Source organism: Borostomias antarcticus, assembly GCF_949987555.1.
Source record: "Borostomias antarcticus genome assembly, chromosome: 2".
Lineage (NCBI taxonomy): Eukaryota > Metazoa > Chordata > Actinopteri > Stomiiformes > Stomiidae > Borostomias > Borostomias antarcticus.
In genome coordinates this window covers 822,362-843,338 of record NC_140235.1, presented here as the reverse complement: position 1 = coordinate 843,338, position 20,977 = coordinate 822,362, and the positions used below count along the sequence as shown (strand labels likewise).

Here is a 20,977-nt window from a genome sequence, read left to right as displayed (position 1 = left end):
GTTGAGTCTGAGCTGTGTGGAGCTGTGTGGAGCTGTGTGGAGCTGTGTGGAGCTGTGTGGAGCTGTGTGGAGCTGTGTTGAGTTGTGTTGAGTTGTGTTGAGTCTGTGTGGAGCTGTGTGGAGTCTGTGTGGAGTCTGTGTGGAGTCTGTGTGGAGTCTGTGTGGAGCTGTGTTGAGTCTGTGTGGAGCTGTGTGGAGCTGTGTGGAGCTGTGTGGAGCTGTGTGGAGCTGTGTGGAGCTGTGTGGAGCTGTGTTGAGCTGTGTTGAGTCTGTGTTGAGTCTGTGTTGAGTCTGTGTTGAGTCTGTGTGGAGCTGTGTGGAGCTGTGTGGAGCTGTGTGGAGCTGTGTTGAGTCTGAGCTGTGTGGAGCTGTGTGGAGCTGTGTGGAGCTGTGTGGAGCTGTGTGGAGCTGTGTTGAGTCTGAGCTGTGTTGAGCTGTGTGGAGCTGTGTTGAGCTGTGTGGAGCTGTGTGGAGCTGTGTGGAGCTGTGTTGAGGCTGTGTGGAGCTGTGTTGAGCTGTGTTGAGTCTGTGTGGAGCTGTGTGGAGCTGTGTTGAGCTGTGTGGAGCTGTGTTGAGTCTGTGTGGAGCTGTGTAGAGTCTGAGCGTGTGAAGCTGTGTTGAGTCTGAGCTGTGTTGAGCTGTGTTGAGTAGGAGCTGTGTTGAGCTGTGTGGAGCTGTGTTGAGTCTGTGTGGAGCTGTGTTGAGCTGTGTGGAGCTGTGTTGAGCTGTGTTGAGCTGTGTTGAGTCTGAGCTGTGTTGAGTCTGTGTTGAGCTGTGTTGAGTAGGAGCTGTGTGAAGCTGTGTTGAGTCTGTGTTGAGCTGTGTGAAGCTGTGTTGAGCTGTGTGGAGCTGTGTGGAGCTGTGTTGAGTCTGAGCTGTGTTGAGCTGTGTGAAGCTGTGTGGAGCTGTGTTGAGTCTGGAGGTGTAACGCTCACTCAGCTCTGCTGGATATCAACCAGCTGACCGGCGTGTCCAGACTGGAGCGTGGGGTCACTGAGTTCAACACCACATACAGCGGCCATGTTTGTTATGGCTGTAACACCGTGTACTAACTACACGCGACGCGAGCGAGCGTCAGCGACAAAATGAGTTCCATTGCTTTGTTTTCTATTGTTATGTCCTAACTGGACGCAGCGCAACGTTTTAACTGCCCTTCTGACGCTCGCCCTGTTCCTATTGGCGTTCGTTCTTTAACTGTCTTCAGTTGGGAATGTAGACAAATGACGTAACAGAACAGGAAATTGAACGGTTTCAGTTAGGACAGCAAGCATGCGATGTGGCGTTCTGTTGCTCGCGTCGCAAGCAGTTAGGACACGGTGTTAGAGTAAGTGAATCATGTATGTCATGTTGAAGATGCAAACCTTCTGTAATACAACGTTCCGTATATGCTGTTGTCCTCTCACGCTTTACACGCTAAATGACTTCACTTTGTAACTGACTTCACTTCACCATGTGCAAAAACCAGAGTACCTCCAGGAATGTGACGCACAGTAACACTTAGAAAGACTCCATGTTCAGGCCTCCAGGAATGTGACGCACAGTAACACTTAGAAAGACTCCGTGTTCAGGCATGCAGGCGCTGAAACTTCCCACACTTAAAAAGTGGAGGAGCTCACATCTCGCACTGTAATTAAGAGTCTGATGAACAAAGCAAGGACTCAGAAACCCGCTGGTCTCACCTGAGGTCAATTGATGGATTTGTTGGACGCGTCACACGACATCAGTGAGAGGCAAAGGAAATGGAATGAGAAATGAAAGTACCACATCAAAGAGAACAGTAGAAGGATTGGGAGAATAGGGTCGACTGCCACAGCTGTGGGTCGAATGGCATACTGTACTGCATGTACCTCACTACCCGATAGTATAATGTTTGATAAATCAGTGTAAACTCAAATGAAAATATACAAAATATAATCTAAGTATACAGCATGGACTGCAGTCAAGCAGTTTTAGTAACAGGTAAATAATTAAAATAAAAAGACAGATTTGGTATTAGTGAATCCCATCTTTCACTTTGCTCTGTTATCCACGATGCATGAGTTATTCTTGTGAATGGACCAGAACAGAACCCTCCTGCTCTTCCATTCTCTACTTTTTAGAGATTTTACCCGCTTTGCGTTTGGGCTCGTAGGGCGTGCGCAGGATGCTGGGCGTCTCCTCCATCACGCGCACCAGAAGGTCGTCGATGTAGTCCTCCAGCTCCCGAATATGAGCGTCCTTCCTCTTCTGCACCTCCTTCTGCTTCAGCAGCTCGTGGACCACCTCCTCAAACGACAGGCTGCTGTAGGAGGCGGCGTTCGCCTTGCTGGCTTCCTGAGGAACAACACGGCGCTATGAACCAATGAAAAACACCTTCACTGTCTGCAGGGGCACAGACAAAACTGACCAATCAGAGGGGCTAGAATAATGTCACATATATAATCTGTCATCATCCATTTCTCTCTGGTGGCAATCAAGACTAATTAGAGGCCGTTATTGAAACACCAGCGCTCATCTGATCAGAAAAACATGGACTGGCTGAACAGCCAAATATCCTCGGCAGAGAATCCAAAACAGCTTTGATCTTAAAAGACACAACTCAAGAAAATAAAAGGTTCTACTCCCATCCCCTTTAAATCATAAATTTCCCTCCCAAAAACAGGCCAGAAAAAGACCTTGAGCAGCTGCTCGGCAATAAAAAATATATAATAAAATAATAATGACAAGAGCTGCATATTAAGATTAAACACTACTGATAACTACAATAAAGATAAGAAGCTGAAATGTCCTTCCCGGGGAATCATCCGAGTGCATATTTCCAGTATAAAAGGTCAGACTAATGGACAGAAAAACAAAGGTGCATGTGAACCCTGAGTTAGTTCTTTGGGGAACAGACCGTGTGGGCTGCAGCATCACAGCTTGTACACACCCCGTTACCGGGGACAACAAGAGCCCTGGTTGTTTTTAATGAGCTTCCGAGTTGTGTTATCACGGTGGTGCTGGACATCGTCCACCCAGCTGATAGAAAACCCCGGCTATCACCCTGTTTAAAATACCTCCCGTATCCTCTTCCCCTCCCAGACCCCATCAAGGAGGATTATTGTGCAGAGAGTCTAGCATGTGCAGACCAAGTGCCCAAGGTATTCTACTGGTATTTACTGAACGCTGAATGAGACCACCGCCCAAATCAATGACTTACTAAGTTTCTTATTTGGGAACTCGGCATTCCTTGTAGACAAAACAGGGAAAGCATCTTGAGAAATAATGCACTTGTCTGAGAACAAGTTTAACGTGTGTGAAGAGATCCAATCACCGTGACTACCGGCTTACTTTCATATTAGACTTCCTGCATGTGAGCGGCGCTGGTTATTATGGGATGGAAAACAGGCAGAGCCGTGAGGCTGTAGTCTAGCTGCTGTAGTGGCTGAAGACAGAGACCTGGAAACGACTGAACCAGCAGAGTGGTGATGAGCGCTGGTTATTATGGGATGGAAAACAGGCAGAGCCGGGAGGCTGTAGTCTGACTGCTGTAGTGGCTGAAGACAGAGACCAGGAAACGACTGAACCAGCAGACTGATGATGATGATGATGATGATGATGATGATGATGATGATGATGAGCGCTGGTTCCTCCTCCGGTAGAGAGGAGATAAGGGAACCAGCAGAGTGATGATGATGATGATGATGATGATGATGAGCGCTGGTTCCTCCTCCGGTAGAGAGGAGATAAGGGAACCAGCAGAGTGATGATGATGATGATGATGATGATGATGATGAGCGCTGGTTCCTCCGACCGGTAGAGAGGAGATAAGGGAACCAGCAGAGTGATGATGATGATGATGATGATGATGATGAGCGCTGGTTCCTCCGAGCGGTAGAGAGGAGATAAGGGAACCAGCAGAGTGATGATGATGATGATGATGATGATGATGAGCGCTGGTTCCTCGACCGGTAGAGAGGAGATAAGGCGCTCGCTTGCCTCATTACCGTTTCTAATGAGCTCTGCTTTGACAGTCTAAAAGCGTGGTCCTCTGGACGCTCGCGCCCTCTTCCCTCCCACCTCCGTGGTTAATTAGAGCCTGAAAGCAGACAAAATGGAGGCTGGGTTTCTGCTGGGTGCTGCAGGAGCACACGTGTGGCGTTCAGACAACCCTCAACACCCAGAGAGAGAGGTGAGGAAAGCCATTCTCAGCATCCTGTCTCTCCTTTAGACGTCACTTTGGCTGCTGCTCATTCTCACACCATGCAGTTCTGCAATGTAATGGCCAATAAACGGGCCGGCTGTGGCTCAGTGGTAGAGCGGGTCGTCCAGTGATCGCAGGGTCGGCGGTTCGAATCCCGCCACCTCCTGTCCACATGTCGAAGTGTCCTTGGTCAAGACACTGAGCCCCAAACTGCTCCCAATGAGCAGGCTAGCACCTTGCATGGCATGTATGATTTAAAGGGGATGGGAGTAGAACCTTTTATTTTCTTGAGTTGTGTCTTTTAAGATCAAAGCTGTTTGGATTCTCTGCCACAGGCGCCATTGTGTGTGAATGAGTGAAGAAGAGGCCATTGTAAAGCTTTAGATAAAAGCGCTATATAAGTGCAGTTCATTTACCATTTCAACTACAAGTATTATATTGCCATATAGGTTTTACATGAACTGTTGAAAAAAAAAAAAATGAATAAATGGAAGCATAAAGATGAAGAAATAATGTGTCAAATGGTCCGCTTGTCCAGAATATAAAAACAATGAAATGTCTCTTCTCAACCAAATGCTCTAATTATGCTAGTAGTGAAATACAATCCTACACCTGACCTCCGAGACCGAAGCTTCACACAGCTCACAATTATGAGCAGATCAGAAAAGATGGGCAGGTTTAGCTGTTAATTAGTTAATATGACACTCATGCTGAGGTGTGAAGGACAGCACTCAGGGATCAAGAGAGCCAGTCGAAATGTCAAACGAGACCCAATTAAAAGTTGGTGGCGTTCCGAAACTCACAAACAACTGAATGACTATGTTTTTTGCCTAATTAGATTGTTCTATTACCATTTCTTATATGAAAGGGATCACACTAAAATCACGACAGGGTATTTGGAGACATGCTGCCTTTTCATCTACAGAGGATTCTCAAGAACTAAACCTCTATTGGCCCTTTTCTGTTTAGAATAAGTCTTACATTCTTCTTGCTGTGGTTGGTTCTGGCTTTCCGGCCGTAGGTGATGTCTTCGTTGCTGCTGGGCTTTTTATCACTGCAACACATCCATGTAGAGTAGAGTCAGTTATCAGACAAGCCCTTACCGACATGGTGCGCTGTTTACACATGGGCCAGGTAATATAATCAGCCTGGCCGTTAGAGCTCCGCCCCCTCGTTACTTCTGCCTCAACCCTGACGGACTGCTGAGATACAGCACACAGCCGCGAACATGATGGACTTGTGCCTGCAGAGAGATAAGTGCTTAATTGGGTGGTGTATCTCCACAGCAGATCTCATTACTGCAGCTCAAAGGAGCCCGTTATCAAGGCTGGTCTCTCTAAAGAGCCACTAATGACACCTTCCACTCTGATAAAGCACAAGTTGGCCAAAGCGCCCAGCAACTGCCGCTGTGTGAAACAGGAAACGGATATGACTTCAATAAATGTCTGGGACTCGGGCAGCTGAGGGAACGGCCACCAGTGTTCAGGGCTGAGTTTCCCAGAGGCATCGTAGCGCTACGATGAACGCCATAGCTTACGATGAACGTAGCGCTACGATGAACGGCATAGCTTACGATGAATGTAGCGCTACGATGAACGCCATAGCTTACGATGAACGTAGCGCTACGATGAACGGCATAGCTTACGATGAATGTAGCGCTACGATGAACGCCATAGCTTACGATGAACGTAGCGCTACGATGAACGCCATAGCTTATGATGAACATAGCGCTACGATGAACGCCATAGCTTACGATGAACGTAGCGCTACGATGCCTCTGGGAAACTCAGCCCAGGTCTCCCGAGCGACGCTCCTACCTGGGTTTGAAGTGCGAGCTGAAGGGGTTGGTGTCCCCCTGCGTGTCCCCGCTGAAGGGGTTGGGTGACCGCAGGTCCCCGGAGCTCCCCGAACGCCCGCCGTTGCTGGTCTTGCGTCCTTCCTTCTTCCCGGTCACGCGCTCCAGAAGGCTGACCTTCTCCTTCTTCTCCTTGCGTTCCCACGCGTGCCCCTCCCCGTCGAACGGGTTGCGGTTGCGTGGGAGCGTGGCGTATTTCTGTGGCAGGGTGTCGCTGATACCGGTGAAGGGGTCGGCGTGCGCCTCGCCGTCTGGACAGCCGGGGACCTCGCTGTGAGACCGCCGGTGAGGGGACGCTACACCCCCCAGGCACAAAACACACATTATACAACGGTTAGTTCTGGTTCTTGATTCTGATTGGCTGGAAGCCGTGTTAAAATACTTTGTAACGCACACCTGGGACCGCATATCATTCCATTTTCAGTATTAATGCGCCTCCCATTTGATCCAATGCATTGTAGTTGTTGTTGTTGCTTGGCTACCCATTTGTTAGGGGAACTATTTTGCTCGGCGGAATTGAGGGAATGATGCTTCGTTTTGAATAAATCTTAATATTTTACATTGCTGTGTGTTTATTTTACACTAATAGCTGTAGTAACAAAGCCAAAACAAAGACATTAACACTCAAACTGCCCTGCATGCAGCCCAAAACAAAGACATTAACACACAAACTGCCCTGCATGCAGCCCAAAGACATTAACACTCAAACTGCCCTGCATGCAGCCCAAAACAAAGACATTACACTCAAACTGCCCTACATGCAGCCCAAAACAAAGACATTAACACACAAACTGCCCTGCATGCAGCCCAAAGACATTAACACACAAACTGCCCTGCATGCAGCCCAAAGACATTAACACACAAACTGCCCTGCATGCAGCCCAAAACAAAGACATTAACACTCAAACTGCCCTGCATGCAGCCCAAAGACATTAACACACAAACTGCCCTGCATGCAGCCCAAAGACATTAACACACAAACTGCCCTGCATGCAGCCCAAAACAAAGACATTAACACTCAAACTGCCCTGCATGCAGCCCAAAGACATTAACACACAAACTGCCCTGCATGCAGCCCAAAGACATTAACACACAAACTGCCCTGCATGCAGCCCAAAACAAAGACATTAACACTCAAACTGCCCTGCATGCAGCCCAAAACAAAGACATTAACACTCAAACTGCCCTGCATGCAGCCCAAAACAAAGACATTAACACACAAACTGCCCTGCATGCAGCCCAAAACAAAGACATTAACACACAAACTGCCCTGCATGCAGCCCAAAACAAAGACATTAACACACAAACTGCCCTGCATGCAGCCCAAAACAAAGACTCTCCTCACCTCCTTCCTCTATGGAGTTCATGGAGTCCAGTTTGGGGCGGAAGTGGGTCCCGATGAGGTCAGACATGGAGTGGGCAGCGGAGAGCTTGTGGGAGCCAAGCAGCAGAGGTCTCTTGGCCTTGGCCTCGGGCTGAGAGGGCTCCGGGGCAGAGGGCCGTCGCTGGGGCTCCGGGTCACATAAGGCCGAGCGGGGCAAGATGGCCGAAGACGTGTCCGAGTAGCCGCCATCGTGCTTCCGCCCCTTCATCTTGTCCTTGAGCTTGGAGAAGGGTGACCGGGGCTTGTCCTTCATGGAGAGGTCAAACATGCTGGCGGTCATGTTGTTCCTCATGAACTGGATGCTGACCTGAATCCTGCCTCTCTCCTTCTTCTTCTTACCGGGCCTGGACTCCAGCGAGTACCAGCTGAGAAGACACACAGCAATCAGTTATGTGTGTGGGCAGTTCCTAGTCATGAGGCTAAAATGAATACAACTTTCCAGAATGTTCTAAGCAAATGCAACAACTAGACTATTCAAACTTGACACCAAATATTTGCCAAATCTATTTTAAAATCATTCCTTTTGCTGACAAATTTGATCCCATCTTGTGTCTGTTGAGACAGAGGCAGGTAGCTAACGTCTACAAGGGATCCCCCAAATGCATTTGAAAAAACCCAACATTGTTGAGCTAGGCCTACATCATTTGAACTTTTTTTTGCCTGTCCGTGTACCCATATTATACAAAGGATAAACATAATTCCCTGCTAACCGAATCTGGAAAAGAATGTGTAATAATGTGTCCTGGCCAGGCCATTCTCCCGCTCCTGTTTGTTTAACCTCTGTGCTCTTTCTGCTGGAAGTAATGGGATTGATGCCTCGGCCGGGAGGAAAAAGAGGCGACATTTGCACAAATCTGCCCTTTGTTCAGAACTGCTATGACAAGCAATTGGGAAATTACAAAGGCAATGGTGCAGCACAACCCTGCAATTCATACATGCTAATGTGAACTGCCCTATATAGGGAGCTCTAGCAAACAGTTGGTAGACAGTAACAATGTAGACATGGTCGCAATCTTATTCTGAATAGTCTTGCTGGGTCACTATGAACCAGCTTTAAACCATCGTTGGCATACTATGAAATTCCAACCCTTCCATGAGCACAAGCTCCTTCTGTCTGCGTTGGCCGGCCTCACTCCTCTCATGGGAGAAGCAGATGAGAAGTGGACAGTGATGATATTTTCTACCCAGAGACGGACTGGAGGTGCACCTATATGCATGTGGGGCCTGGCTGGTCAGATTCCCATACTGCGCTCTGTCCAGAGCCATCAGGGACATGCTGAGAGGGGGCCGGCGCTGTGCTTCACATGGGCGTCAAGGCCAAGATAAACCTCCCTCGGCCTGGAACCACAATACTCCCACTCTGCCCGGCCCGCTGGGAAACTCCTCACAATCAACAAACACAGGTGCGCGATAATTAGGGGCTGCCTACTCAGATGTCAAGGCGCACTCCTCCTCCAGCGTGTCAGTTCAGAAGCCCTGCGGAGGGACGCGGCGAACGGGGACGCGCTAGCGAGAGCTTAGGCCTCATTGTCAGGGTGTCAACTGTGTGGGATTACCAGCTCCACTGGCACATCCGTTACAGCTCTGCGCTGAATGACTACAAACCCTGGAGGTGCATCAACTCAAGACCCTTAAATAAATACAACCATCAACGCTGATTATGACATATCGCGATTCGCCCCTCCCAGTGGGTGAACAGGAAGTGGGCTAACGTGTTTGCATGATGACATGTGCCATCGGCTAATTGACACCAGATCCCATTCAGAATGTTTCTCTTCCACCCGGCACAACCTAGCATGCCTACACTTGTGGTTAGACTACAACAAATGCCTGTGCATACAATAGTTAGGGCTAGGTTATTACACACCCCAAATTAACTGTACAAATAAAGCCTCCCCCCCAGCCAGGGCGAGTCATTCCTCCATTCTGAGCAGCGCTGGAAACAGCCCATGTGTGAGTGAGCAATGAGTGAGTGACTATGTGAGAGTGACTAACTAGACATGTTTAGCGAGCTCCACCACATTCAGCCAGAGGAGGCCTCAAACATGGCCGATGCTATGGTACAGCTTAGCAGACAGCTTACACAGCCCACTAGAACACAGCCCACTATGACACAGCCCACTATAACACAGCCCACTATGACACAGCCCACTAGAACACAGCCCACTAGGACACAGCCCACTAGAACACAGCCCACTATGACACAGCCCACTATGACACAGCCCACTAGGACACAGCCCACTAGGACACAGCCCACTAGGACACAGCACACTATGACACAGCCCACTATGACACAGCCCACTATGACACAGCCCACTAGAACACAGCCCACTATAACACAGCCCACTATGACACAGCACACTATAACACAGCCCACTAGAACACAGCCCACTAGGACACAGCCCACTATGACACAGCACACTATAACACAGCCCACTATGACACAGCCCACTATGACACAGCCCACTAGAACACAGCCCACTAGAACACAGCCCACTAGGACACAGCCCACTAGGACACAGCACACTATAACACAGCCCACTATGACACAGCCCACTAGAACACAGCCCACTAGAACACAGCCCACTAGGACACAGCCCACTATAACACAGCCCACTATGACACAGCCCACTAGAACACAGCCCACTAGAACACAGCCCACTAGGACACAGCCCACTATAACACAGCCCACTATGACACAGCCCACTAGAACACAGCCCACTAGGACACAGCCCACTATAACACAGCCCACTATGACACAGCCCACTATAACACAGCCCACTATAACACAGCCCACTATAACACAGCCCACTAGGACACAGCCCACTATGACACAGCCCACTAGAACACAGCCCACTATAACACAGCCCACTATAACACAGCCCACTATAACACAGCCCACTATGACGCAGCCCACTATGACACAGCCCACTATAACACAGCCCACTATGACACAGTCCACTATGACACAGCCCACTATGACACAGCCCACTATGACACAGCCCACTAGGACACAGCCCACTATGACACAGCCCACTATGACACAGCCCACTATGACACAGCCCACTAGAACACAGCCCACTAGAACACAGCCCACTAGGACACAGCACACTATAACACAGCCCACTATGACACAGCCCACTAGAACACAGCCCACTAGAACACAGCCCACTAGGACACAGCCCACTATAACACAGCCCACTATGACACAGCCCACTAGAACACAGCCCACTAGAACACAGCCCACTAGGACACAGCCCACTATAACACAGCCCACTATGACACAGCCCACTAGAACACAGCCCACTATGACACAGCCCACTATGACACAGCCCACTATAACACAGCCCACTATAACACAGCCCACTATGACACAGCCCACTATAACACAGCCCACTATGACACAGCCCACTATAACACAGCCCACTATGACACAGCCCACTATAACACAGTCCACTATAACACAGCCCACTAGGACACAGCCCACTATGACACAGCCCACTAGAACACAGCCCACTATAACACAGCCCACTATAACACAGCCCACTATAACACAGCCCACTATGACGCAGCCCACTATGACGCAGCCCACTATGACACAGCCCACTATAACACAGCCCACTATGACACAGTCCACTAGGACACAGCCCACTATGACACAGCCCACTAGAACACAGCCCACTAGAACACAGCCCACTAGAACACAACCCACTATGACACAGCCCACTATGACACAGCCCACTAGAACACAGCCCACTATGACACAGCCCACTAGAACACAGCCCACTATGACACAGCCCACTATGACACAGCCCACTAGAACACAGCCCACTATGACACAGCCCACTAGAACACAGCCCACTATGACACAGCCCACTATGACACAGCCCACTATAACACAGCCCACTATAACACAGCCCACTATAACACAGCCCACTAGGACACAGCCCACTATGACACAGCCCACTAGGACACAGCCCACTAGAACACAGCCCACTAGAACACAACCCACTATGACACAGCCCACTAGAACACAGCCCACTAGAACACAACCCACTAGGACACAGCCCACTAGAACACAGCCCACTATAACACAACCCACTATGACACAGCCACTATGACACAGCCCACTAGAACACAGCCCACTATGACAAAGCCCACTATGACACAGCCCACTATGACACAGCCCACTATGACACAGCCCACTATAACACAGCCCACTATGACACAGCCCACTATAACACAGCCCACTATGACACAGTCCACTATGACACAGCCCACTATGACACAGCCCACTATAACACAGTCCACTATGACACAGCCCACTATGACACAGCCCACTATAACACAGCCCACTATGACACAGCCCACTATAACACAGCCCACTATGACACAGTCCACTATGACACAGCCCACTATGACACAGCCCACTATGACACAGCCCACTATGACACAGCCCACTATGACACAGCCCACTATGACACAGCCCACTATGACACAGCCCACTATGACACAGTCCACTATGACACAGCCCACTATGACACAGTCCACTATGACACAGCCCACTAGAACACACTATAACACAGCCCACTATGACACAGCCCACTATGACACAGCCCACTATGACACAGAAGTTTAGCCACTGGGTTCAAATCAATCGAGCCCAGGCCAGTATATTTAATGGGAGAACACTTTATTGCAAAAAAAGATCAATATCTTATATTGCTCAATTTCAAGAAACCACTGGTAAATATGAAAGGAGCTTAACATCACAAGTGTAAGGGCAGAATTATGACAGGTTTATTAGGCCTAGTCAGCCTGATCTTCAACCATTAGGCTGTGTAAGAAAACTGACTACAAAGAGACACAGGCTTAGCCCAGTTCTGACCCGATTCATGATTTAACACAGCCCAGCTCTGGCCCGATCATGATTTAACACAGCCCTGCTCTGGACCGATTCATGATTTAACACAGCCCAGCTCTGACCCGATTCATGATTTAACACAGCCCAGCTCTGACCCAATCATGATTTAACACAGCCCTGCTCTGACCCAATCATGATTTAACACAGCCCAGCTCTGACCCAATCATGATTTAACACAGCCCAGCTCTGACCCAATCATGATTTAACACAGCCCAGCTCTGACCCAATCATGATTTAACACAGCCCTGCTCTGACCCAATCATGATTTAACACAGCCCAGCTCTGACCCAATCATGATTCAACACAGCCCAGCTCTGACCCAATCATGATTCAACACAGCCCAGCTCTGGACCGATTCATGATTCAACACAGCCCTGCTCTGACCCGATTCATGATTCAACACAGCCCTGCTCTGGACCGATCTTGATTTAACACAGCCCAGCTCTGACCCGATTCATGATTTAACACAGCCCTGCTCTGACCCAATCATGATTTAACACAGCCCAGCTCTGACCCGATCATGATTCAACACAGCCCAGCTCTGACCCAATCATGATTCAACACAGCTCTGCTCTGACCCGATTCATGATTCAACACAGCCCAGCTCTGGACCGATCATGATTCAACACAGCCCTGCTCTGACCCGATTCATGATTCAACACAGCCCTGCTCTGACCCGATTCATGATTCAACACAGCCCTGCTCTGGCCCGATTCATGATTCAACACAGCCCTGCTCTGGCCCGATCATGATTCAACACAACCATTTCATCACCATCGCACTCTCATCATGTGTTCTGTTCTGAACTTCCATGTAAGGAAATTGGCTAATCATGACCAACCTGTCTCTTAATCAACAAACCATTTCCCCTTTCCTCCTTCCTCAAACTATTAGGATTTTTCATTCTTGTCACATTAACACAAGAGGGGAAGTATAACTGGAGAAACGCAAACCCTGCATCGGCTTGTTTTCTATTTTGTATTCAGGGGGACAAACCAAAAGACTTGCTTCTGACACTTACTCAGTTTTCCTTCGTTGCTTGTTGTCAAATATTTCATTAAGGTTGACCGATCGCTGGCCCAAGAATTTATCCATCCCAACCAAGGAGCGATGCATCACTATAAAGCACAGCTCATAGATCTCCGGGTTGCCCTCCAAGATCAAACCTGGCAACTCAAACGAGGCTTCTTCTCTCCAGACAGCGTTCAGTGTTTTCTCCGCCACAGATGTCGAGTACTTCTCCTTGCCCAGCTGGATGATGGTGTAGGCATCATTGGTACCATTCTTCCCCTTCGGTTGCAGATCAGTTGCTTGGAGAACCGTGGCTTGGACATGAGTTGGGAACCACTTTTGGGACTGTTCTGCCAGTGACATGATCGATTCAATTGACTTACTGTTTGATCGATCAAAGGTCTGTGCACGTGATTTGATTTTAGTGTCAATTATGATTGCTGTATCAACATAGGCCTATGTCACTGGAGGTTGGTCCTCATCTTGGTAGGTAATGTAAGTGTATGACATTAGCTAGATAGATATTAACATAAAGAAAGTGTGCTATATTAATATTAACATAAAGAAAGTGTGCTATCTGTCTTCCACGACCTAGCCTGTTCCCTCAATCCATCTCATGCAGTCTTTCATCTTCTCACAGACATCCAAGCACCTGGTGTTGAGAAAAGCATCTGAAAGTACAAAGTGACAGAGGATAATAACAATATAATATAACTTATATAACAGTAATATAACTTTGATAGCTAGCTAGTTAGCTCGACCGGCTAGCATCATGCTAACACCCTTAGCTAGCTCAGATACACCAGCTTCAATGTGACACTTCACTCAAACTAATACAGTTTGTTGCCTAACTGCTATTCTACAAGAGGAATATTTGAATAATGACAAGGCTATCTCATTTTAGTTGCTAAGCTAAGCTAACCCATCACTGGACAGCTGTGTTGTCCATGTTAGCATTAGCTTCCAAGCTAAGCTACATGGCTAACTAGTGCTAGCGAGGCTAGCTCTCTCCCTGGCTCACACACACGTCACGTACCTGGGCCTTCTTCTCATTTTCAACAAGACTGAAAGATGTATTCATTCATTCAATTCAATTATACATGATAAACAACATGTAATGTGTGTCTTTCACAAGCCCCAGAGCTGCAGTCCTCTCCATCCTCCACTACATACTCACTTCCTACTTCTGCACAAAAACGTCACATCCGGTTCCACTCTGAGAGTTCAAGCTTTGATGTTACCATGGAAAATAAAAATGGCCCCGTATTTTTTTCTTTTTCTTTTTTAACACACAAACTTCTGGTCCAAAATTGGAGTGGAAATATTTGGAACTACAACTGTAGAATAGTGTTTTGTGTGTGTGTGTGTGTGTGTGTGTGTGTGTGTGTGTGTGTGTGTGTGTGTGTGTGTGTGTGTGTGTGTGTGTGTGTGTGTGTGTGTGTGTGTGTGTGTGTGTGTGTGTGTGTGTGTGTGTGTGTGTGGTGTATGGGGGGGGCTCAGTCTGGCCCAGACACCCCTGAGGTTCCTACCAGGGCAGGAGAGCAGGGGTACACTTGACAGAGGTACACCAGACAAACAGGAAGTGCTTTGTCTTGAGTGCGGCATGGAGGCGCAGATAAGGGGTTCATTTGAATGAATACAGACATGCATGTCATCCCACTTGACAAGTGCATCTTAACCAAACACACCTGCCAATGTTGGTTTTATCATCCTGCTATGAAGTGCAGTGTAGCCTAGCCTACATACCAAACTCCCAGGGTTGAGGCTGGGCCATCCATCAAAGTAAGATTATTATATTTATCTAGAGTGCATCTCTAAATGAAATGGCATGGCTTAGAGAAATATCAGGCAGTGGGCTACATAAAGCGTTTCAGGCTTTGGAGGTGCATTTCCACCCTGCCATTCTGTGTCAAAGTCTGTTCAAACACCAGGAAATAGCATAATGTGATGGTGTCCAAACTGACAAGGAGGGATAACATGTGCACAGTTTGATTAAGAAAGGGAAATCCAAAGCTGAGAAATGCTTTATATTAACCTATCTTTAAAGCATCCATCAATTAATAGCTTACAAACATTTAACCAAGATGTATTTTGTGTAATAATGGTTTACTAGAGAATTTATGTATGCATTATGTTTGCACTTATTCACACCGCACTTAAGGATTGATAAAGACCATGGTATATGGGTTATTTTGGGGCTCGTCTACAGAGAGCATTATGGGAATTCTCCCAGGAATCACAGCAACATTCTCTACATACTTGTGTCTATTGCACTCAAACAACAACTCAACGACGAGAACCAGAAGAACGTCAAACATAATAAATAACTCCGTCCACAGTCTAGGGTGAATTAACTAACTAAAAGAATCCACAACACACATTCCCCCCAGAATCCACCCTAATAGGAGAGAGGAACAGGTGCTGGGGGCTGGCTGTCTCGGGCGCGGCTCTGCGGCAGCGTGGGGAGCCCAAGGGGTCTTGTTAATAATAATAATAATAATAATATTTTTTTTTGTAGTGCGCTTTACATTCCGAGAAATCTCAAAGTGCTATAAAACAAAGGTTAAAAACAACAATGTAGTACATTCATCCAGGCTTCACATCCATTACACATCCAATACATTCACAACCAAGTCACATCCAACACATTAGTACAATAATAGGTAATACAATAATAAAAATATACAATAATAATAATAAAAAACATGAAGCAAGCATTACATGGCACATAAAAGATGAAGATGACATGGGAGAACGGTCAACAGAAAGCTTTTGTGAAGAGGTGGGTTTTAAGGTCTTTCTTGAAAGTACCCACAGACTGAGGGGCCCTGAGGTGGTCGGGCGGGGGGGGAGGGCGTTCCACAGCCTGGGAGCAGCAGGGCCGAAGGCTCGCACCCCCACGGTGTTTAGCTTGAACCCAGGAGAGTTGAGGAGGTCGGCAGTGGAGGAGCGGAGGGTGCGTGAGGCGGTCTGAGGATAGACACCTCACAATTGAACAATTATAGTCCCATATCAATCCTCCTGTTTTTAAGTAAAGTAATTGAAAAAGCAGTTTTTCAACAGCTGAACAACTTTTTGGTACTAAATAATTGCTTTGATGTCTTCCAGTCAGGATTTCGCCCACACCACAGCACCGAGACTGCTCTTGTTAAGGTCTTCAATGACATCCATTTAAACACAGACAATGGCAGAATTTCAGTCTTAGTATTACTGGATCTCAGCGCTGCGTTCGACACGGTTGAGCACAACATATTACTAGGCTGACTGGAAAACAGGCTGGGGATTTGTGGCACAGTGCTAGACTGGTTTGAATCCTACTTGAAGGACAGAGACTACTTTGTGTCTATAGGCAATTACAAATCTGAGCGGACAAAAATGACCTGTGGAGTTCCCCAAGGCTCCATTCTGGGGCTTCTTCTGTTCAACATTTACATCCTCCCACTAGCTCAATCTATGGAAAACAACAACATATGTTCCCACAGCTATGAAAACGATACACCAATTTATATCACCATATCACCAGGGGACTATAATCCCATACAATCCCTGAGTAAATGCATTGAACAAATCAATGATTGGATGTGCCAGAACATCACCAGGGGACTATAATCCCATACAAGCACTGAGTAAGAGCATTTAACCACTCAGTGATTGGATGTGCCAGAACTATCTTCAACCAGACAGACTAAACAGTCTTTGGAGCCAAAGAAGAACGATTAAAGTCAGCACTCATCTCCAATCAATAATGCTAAAAACCACAAATGCAGCCAGAAATCTTGGTGTAGTCATATTCTCAGACCTGAATTTCAACAGTCACATTACGACAATTACAAATTCAGCCTACCATCACCTGAAGAATATATCAAGGATTAAAGGATTTATGTCTCAGCAAGATCTGGAAAAACTTGTCCATGCATTTATCTTCAGTAGACTTGACTACTGTAACGGTGTGTTTACAGGTCTCTATCAGATCAGACAGCTGCAGCTGATTCAGAACGCTGCTGCTCGAGTCCTCACTAAGACTAAGAAAGTGGATCACATCACTCCAGTTCTGAGGTCTTTACACTGGCTTCCTGTCTGACAAAGAATTGACTTTAAAATACTGTTGTTGGTTTATAAAGCACTGAATGGTTCAGGGACAAAATATATTTCTGATCTGCTGCTACGTTATGAACTATCCAGACCTCTCAGGTCATCTGGCACAGGCCTGCTCTCTGTCCCCAGAGTTAAAACAAAACATGGAGAAGCAGCGTTCAGTTTTTATGCTCCACATATCTGGAACAAACTTCCAGAAAACGGCAGGTCTGCTGCAACTCTCAGTTCTTTTAAATTAAGACTGCATACTTTTCTTTTTTCCGCTGCTTTTTATTAAATAAAATCATGATTCATTCATACACTGCACGGTAACTTTTATTCCTGTATTTTATTTTTCCTGCATTTTGTTTTAAATGTCCTTTTTTGTATTTTGTTTTATATGCACTTTTATGTGTTGCACTTTGTCTTGCTGCTTTTAATGTCTCATGTAAAGCACTTTGAATTGCCTTGTTGCTGACTATACAAGTAAACTTGCCTTGCCTTGCAGCCTCATGACGTTGCTAATGTTCACTTTTTTGTACTGATTTGTCATTTTAGATTAAGTCGCTCCTCTAAACCCCAAACAAACAAACAAACCACTTTTATTGTCATGATGTGTATTTTGCACACGGTGATGAGGCACACACAGCGACAGGAGTCTCCACCAATGAAAATGAATCCACCAGGGCCATTTATCCACCATAGAAAAACACTTTCTCTGCTCTTCACCCATCCTGTCATCCTGCCCCCAAGGGCAGCCGACAGTAGGCAGCATCCAGGGGCCAGTAGGCAGCATGCAGGGGCCAGTAGGCAGCATGCAGGGGCCAGTAGGCAGGGGCCAGTAGGCAGCATGCAGGGGCCAGTAGGCAGCATCCAGGGGCCAGTAGGCAGCATGCAGGGGCCAGTAGGCAGCATGCAGGGGCCAGTAGGCAGCATCCAGGGGCCAGTAGGCAGCATGCAGGGGCCAGTAGGCAGCACAGGGGCCAGTAGGCAGCATTCAGGGGCCAGTAGGCAGCATCCAGGGGCCAGTAGGCAGCATGCAGGGGCCAGTAGGCAGGGGCCAGTAGGCAGCATGCAGGGGCCAGTAGGCAGCATCCAGGGGCCAGTAGGCAGCATGCAGGGGCCAGTAGGCAGCATGCAGGGGCCAGTAGGCAGCATCCAGGGGCCAGTAGGCAGCATGCAGGGGCCAGTAGGCAGCATCCAGGGGCCAGTAGGCAGCATGGAGGGGCCAGTAGGCAGCATGCAGGGGCCAGTAGGCAGCACAGGGGCCAGTAGGCAGCATGCAGGGGCCAGTAGGCAGCATGCAGGGGCCAGTAGGCAGCATGCAGGGGCCAGTAGGCAGCATCCAGGGGCCAGTAGGCAGCATGCAGGGGACAGTAGGCAGCATGCAGGGGCCAGTAGGCAGCATGCAGGGGCCAGTAGGCAGCATGCAGGGGACAGTAGGCAGCATGCAGGGGCCAGTAGGCAGCATGCAGGGGCCAGTAGGCAGCATGCAGGGGCCAGTAGGCAGCATGCAGGGGCCACCCGACAGTAGGCAGCATCCAGGGGCCACATCCAGGGGCCAACCAAGTGCTCTTTTCCAGCAATCTGTTCATCTGCATGTTTTTCATATAGGGTTCTTTCTGGGGGAAACCTTTGCAAACACAGGGAGAACATGCAAACTCTGCACAGAGAGGCCTGGAGACCTCCTTGCTGTGAGGGGACAGTATTAGGTACTGAGCCGTCGTGCTGCACATAAGCAATTTTGGGGTTCAGTGTCTCGCTCAAGGACACTTCGGCACACTCCAGAAACTGGGATTGAACCGAGGACCTTGTGATTCCAACCGACCGCTCTACCTCCTGAGCTATGTGCCCCATACTGTCATCACTACAAATGTATCCCCTTGGTTAAATGATGACATACTCTACGTTGTTTTAGACGCAACTGTCAGAGAGTTGAGCACCTGTGGAAGGACACAAATCTCCAGCTCCACCAAATGTGTTTTAATTTGTTTGTGTCCGAATGGGATGATCAGAGCCAGTGGTGGGGATCTGTATCCATCTTTGGGGGGGGGACATTTACATTGAAATTAGTATTTTTTGGGGGGGTCATCTTTGCACGCGGCTGTATGGTCATTTGAATGCCACTACCCCAATCTAAATATTGGAGGGGACAATTTTAATGATCTCAAATATTGGGGGGGACATGTCCCTCCTGACCTCCCCAGGATCCCCGCCCCTGATCACCGTTATCTTGAGGACTATGCATATATATATATATAAGACAATGAACCCCAAAATTTGCATTTTCTTCCCATGTTCGCAAGGGTTTCCCCCATAAAAATGAAAAACATGAATGTATTATTCAATATATTGTAATATATTCATATATATTATAATATATTATGAAGTGTATTATCAAATATAAAATGACATACATTAAGATATATAAGTAAATATATTATAAATATTCCTCAATATATGAAAAGTGGCGATTCCTTATGTACAGTAGTATTCAATATACTGTAATATATTGATTATCATATATTATTCTGTATATTTCATTTCATTTCGAACCTTTATTTCAACTCGTTAGACACTGAGGTTTCCCTCATTTGCGGTGTTGACGAGCTAACACAATCATACACAATCATAAACAAACAATAATAAAGAACAACAGATCAATGTACAGTGTTACAATTGCAGGATGAAGTGTAAAGGCTAAGGGTCATAGATTTAAACTCTGTCATAGTAGGAAGCATCTCAAGCTTTAAAGTCTGTTGGAGGGCGTTCCATGTACAGGGAGCGTCGTAAGCAAAGGCAGTCTGACCAAGTCCAATGTTCACACGAGGAACCTTAAAAACAAGTCCATCATTCGGTCGGGTCCGATACGTGCCTACTGTACGCTCCAGTCTAACGGGGACGACATGTACAGTGGGAGTTTGCCAATAAGGGTCTTAAAAATAAGCAGATGCCAGTGATAGTTTCGTCTTGATGTGAGAGAGGACCAGCCCACCTTATCATACAGAACACAGTGGTGGGTGTCATATCTATCACCTGTAATAAATCTTAGGACTGAATGGTAAACAGGGTCTAGTGGTTTCAAGGTTGACACTGGAGCATGTCTATAAATTGTGTAGCCATAGTCTAATACTGACATAAAGACAGCTTGGACTATTCTCTTCCTATATTTCCTCCATAAATTTTACATACTATAATATATTGATTGTTACTGTAATATACAGGAGAATATATTTTCTTTTCATAAGGGATATTTTTGGCTCATTACATCCCAACAGCAATCAATAAATAAAGAACTCTGACATTAAAATTAAATTAATGTGTAATCTGTAGAAGTCGCAGGACTGTAATTAGTGTGTCCAATCATTTTGCCACCTTGAAATGACTGGATGGCCCACCTGCCTGTCAACCTACCTGCCTGTCTAGCGAGTGTCATTAGTTTTCCCCCAGTTTGGAGGAGGGGCTTTGGAAGGAGGCCTGAAGGGAGGGAGGGGGGGGGATTTTGTCAGTTGCATTTTTCAAAATCTTTCAAAGTCCTAACAGGAAATCACCCACCGCATACTGTAC

At 47.3% G+C, this 20,977-nt stretch overlaps 1 protein-coding gene across 1 annotated transcript; it reads right to left on the bottom strand.

Moving 5' to 3' along the window:
- Positions 1-2,022: 2,022 nt before the first annotated feature.
- Positions 2,023-13,741, bottom strand: rab11fip2 (RAB11 family interacting protein 2 (class I)). Its single transcript, XM_084457169.1, has 5 exons — positions 13,347-13,741; positions 7,363-7,766; positions 5,980-6,313; positions 5,144-5,216; positions 2,023-2,313 (listed from the first exon to the last, which is right to left on the bottom strand). The coding sequence occupies exons 1-5, from the start codon at positions 13,697-13,699 to the stop codon at positions 2,089-2,091; spliced, it is 1,389 nt and encodes a 462-aa protein (XP_084313295.1). The 5' UTR covers positions 13,700-13,741; the 3' UTR covers positions 2,023-2,088.
- Positions 13,742-20,977: the final 7,236 nt, after the last annotated feature.

Bases quoted from the DNA above. Each gene is read 5' to 3' on its own strand.
- rab11fip2 (XM_084457169.1), bottom strand. From the start codon at position 13,699: ATGTCACTGGCAGAACAGTCCCAAAAGTGGTTCCCAACTCATGTCCAA. The intron at 5,217-5,979 runs GTAGGAGCGTCG...GATGTGTTGCAG, and splicing joins AGCTCGCACTTCAAACCCAG to TGATAAAAAGCCCAGCAGCA. The intron at 2,314-5,143 runs GTAAGACTTATT...GTTGTTCCTCAG, and splicing joins CCAACCACAGCAAGAAGAAT to GAAGCCAGCAAGGCGAACGC.